We start from the raw sequence: 3,957 nt of genomic DNA, 5'->3' as shown, positions 1-3,957 counted from the left end.
TATAATTTATCCCTTAGACAAGGTTTATTATCAAACAAATCCCATCATATTTCATCCACTCGTTCAAAATGGTGCTTCAGATAAAAATTTCATTTAGAAGTAAATTTATTATAATTTAATTGCATGTATGCTAATGCTCAACAACTCATGTTTGCATGGCGTCTCTACTGTAACCCAAATAAATAAACAAATAAACATTGATATCGAAATGGACCACAAATTGATAAAATATTGTTACCTACTACGTAAGACTTTCCATCAGTTCGTTTCACGTAAACGTGTTGTTGGACTTTGTCTACTGTCATCAAATATGAATCAATTAACTAATACAAAGCTCTACTACCTCTACCTTGCTTTAATTTATTTACCTATCCATGAGGCATTGCTCCAACTACTTTAAAAAATAATAATAAAATTAATTAGAAATAAAATAAAATTTAAAGTAAACATACAAGAACACAAAAAATTATAAACCTTATAATAGAGTTACGTCCCAATCGACGTGGTTTCACTATAATTTAAATAGGAAAATATATATATATATATATTATACAAAATGTACAAAATTTAACTATAAATACATAGTATTAAGAAAATATAGAAGAATATTGGAATATCAAAAATACATTGACTCTAAACATATTTATCAAGATCCACAGCTACCCAACATGTCTATGATTCATTCCTAAATGTGAAAAACAAGTAATCGTGTGAACTCTTACGGCCATTGACTCAGTAGTACCTAATAGCACCAAATAATTTTCTCATACTCTTTCTTGTGGGAGTAATATTAATTTTGTTCTAGAGGTATCTAGAAATGTTAAACCATGCATTTAATCTAGAAGATTAGGTCATCTGGCTGTGCCAAACGTGCCCTTGAGTTCTTCTATATATATGCAACCCTGGAACTATCTTCTTCTCAACACACTTCATTTCATCTCTAGTGTCTGTCTACCACCTTCTGTTTCCCAAGATGGCTTCTTCTTCAATGGTGATTAATGTCACATTCCTCATGTTTGTGCTCTTAATGGGTACCTCCTCTGCTCAACTTTCCACTGATTTCTACTGCAAGACTTGCCCCAATTTGCTCAGTACTGTGAAATCAGTGGTTGAAGCTGCTGTGTCGAAGGAAAAGCGCATGGGTGCTTCTCTCCTTCGCCTCCATTTCCATGACTGCTTTGTCAATGTAAATGTTCTCTTCTTTTCATCCCAAATAAACCTTTTTTGCAACTGAAATGTTTGTGATGGCAAGTTACAAATATTTGTAATAGTGTAAAATACCATTACAAATAATTTTCTTGTGCTACCACAAATACTTTCATTACAAAAAGAATGTCATGTGATTAACAGATATACTTTAAATCAGTTTCATGAAAAATTATTGCAATCTAAGAGGATATTTACCTTCGACTAATCACATATACAATACCCTTTCTTTGTATTATCTTTTAAATACTCTACATATTAGTAACTACATAACATCTGTCCTTTACACTCAAAAATTTCTATCGTTACATCCTATGTCAAATTTAAAGAAACGAATGCGAATGCACATGCACATGCACTAGAACACAAAATATGCACTCAAATGATTACTATTAGGAGAACTCTTCCAAAATTTTTATACATAAAATATTATAGGAAGGATGTGATAATGTTATTTTTTGAAAATAAAGTCATATTTATGATTGTTCTATTTAAAGTGAAAATCCAATATTAAGCCATATTATTTTATACGTAATTTATTTATTTGTATAATCTCTTGTTATCATTTTAATAGAGTAACATCCCTGCTAAAAAACTACAAGCTCTAGTCATGAAACAAAAATGATGGATATGAGGCAACATTTCGTGCGCATGACTAACACGTATAATAAAGTCAAGTTCACTGACCTTGATGGCACAGTCTACAACATAAGACATATAGAGCATGTTTGATTGGGTAGATTAGAGCATGGGATTGGGATTATTAATCCGTGGGCCCAATTATCCTATGTTTGTGTTAATATTTTGATTTAGGATTATTAATCCAATGGATAATTAATCCAACAAATTTGTAGGATTATTAGTAATGGGGTAGGGGTGGGATTATTAATCCAATGGATATTAATCCAATTGGATAATGAATACCACACTAATTTAATAGGATTATTAATACTTCACTATTAATCTTGTGAATCAAACATGACCATAACGTACTATTCTATTGTCATGCACGTTGACCGATTCTCTCCGTAGTTTTTGTTTTTGTTTTTTTTTTTCAAGACAAACTCTAACAAGGCTTGTTTCTGTTTCATGGGGTCACCTAATTATTGGTGACAGGGTTGTGATGGATCAATACTCTTAGATGATACTTTATCTTTTAAAGGGGAAAAGACTGCACTTCCTAATAATGGATCTGTAAGGGGATTCAATGTAATAGATGATATCAAGTCCAAGGTGGAAGAAGTTTGTCCTGATATAGTCTCGTGTGCTGATATTGTAGCCATCGCAGCTCGCGACTCCACAGTTTATGTAAGTATTTCTTATGAAACATCAAGTTTTAAGTATTTTATTATTAACTGCTTACTCATCTAAAAGTTTAAATTAATAGTTAGAGAAATATTCTTCTCTATATTTCAGGCTAACCACATGTAAATATTTTAATTATCGAGCAAATGGGGAGATTCGATCACACAGTCTATTATTTGCTTTGATATCATATTAATTGTTAATTACCAACTCAATACCCAAGATGGAAGTGTAATTTTATTGTGCATATTTTAAATACCCAAGATGGTTACATGCATGTAAGTTTGGTTCTGATGGATAAATGCAATTTTATTTGCTGTTATTGTAGCTTGGAGGGCCTGGTTGGGATGTCAAACTTGGACGCAGGGATTCTAAAACTGCTAGTTTAGCCAAGGCAAATAGTGGTGTAATCCCACCTCCTACTTCTACCGTTAGTGGCCTTATCAAAAGATTCAAAGCTAGAGGCCTCTCTGCTAAAGATATGGTTACTCTATCTGGTACTCACTCTCTCTCTGTTAAAAGCTTAAGTAAAAAGATGTAACAATTTAAAAATCTTTAATATCTCTCCTAAAATGACTTCTTTTGTGAAACAGGAGCACACACAATAGGGCAAGTAAGGTGTACAAACTTCAGAAATCGCATATATAATGAGACTAATATTGATAGTTCCTTTGCAAAGACAAGGCAATGGAGTTGCCCAAGTGCTACTGGCTCTGGAGACAACAATTTGGCACCTCTAGACGTTCAAAGTCCTACTTTTTTTGACAACAAGTACTACAAGAACTTGATCAACCAAAAGGGCCTCCTCCACTCTGATCAAATATTGCACAATGGTGGATCAACTGACTCCCTTGTCGAAAAATATAGCACCGATGCCAAAACCTTCTACTCTGATTTTGCTGCAGCAATGATTAAGATGGGAGATATTCGTCCCCTCACTGGATCTAAAGGCGAGATAAGGAAGAATTGTAGGATGCCCAATTAATTAATGAGCATTGACCAAAACTTAGACTCACTTCTAGATCCAGTGGTATGTTAAGAATATGATTCGTTAATAATTAAATATTTTTTAATTATCAATTAATTATTTTTTTAACACATCACTGTGTCTATAAGGTGGATATAAAAAGTAGACTTGTATATCATTGGTATTTTCGTTAATTAATTAAGAGATTTAAGTTAAGATTCTTGTATTAATTTTGAAAGAATAATTCCGAAGGCTTCTGTTTTCGGTTTGCTTGTTGTAGATGTATGGAGTGAATTGTAGAAGTAGAATATGGTCAAGTGTAATTTTTTTTTTTTTTTTTGAGTGGGCATAAAATTTGTTAGAACTTTCTTATTTCATACTATGTAAATGCCCACAGCTTGTATTATTTTGGAGATTCATGCCTTGAATGAGTCACCTTCTCTGATTAAAAATAAAAGGGCAAATTACATATACACCCC

General features: G+C 32.4%; 1 protein-coding gene across 1 annotated transcript; it reads left to right on the top strand.

Annotated features, from left to right (window-relative positions):
• The first annotated feature begins 603 nt into the window (after positions 1 to 603).
• Positions 604 to 3,757, top strand: LOC114262260 (peroxidase 4). The gene is made up of 4 exons (XM_028202614.2): positions 604 to 1,186; positions 2,323 to 2,514; positions 2,840 to 3,008; positions 3,105 to 3,757. The coding sequence occupies exons 1-4, from the start codon at positions 974 to 976 to the stop codon at positions 3,494 to 3,496; spliced, it is 966 nt and encodes a 321-aa protein (XP_028058415.2). The 5' UTR covers positions 604 to 973; the 3' UTR covers positions 3,497 to 3,757.
• Positions 3,758 to 3,957: the final 200 nt, after the last annotated feature.

Source organism: Camellia sinensis, chromosome 14, assembly GCF_055761805.1.
Source record: "Camellia sinensis isolate YWXY chromosome 14, ASM5576180v1, whole genome shotgun sequence".
NCBI lineage: Eukaryota > Viridiplantae > Streptophyta > Magnoliopsida > Ericales > Theaceae > Camellia > Camellia sinensis.
The sequence above is the reverse complement of the archived record's forward strand: the minus strand, read 5'-3'. Positions and strand labels throughout refer to the sequence as shown.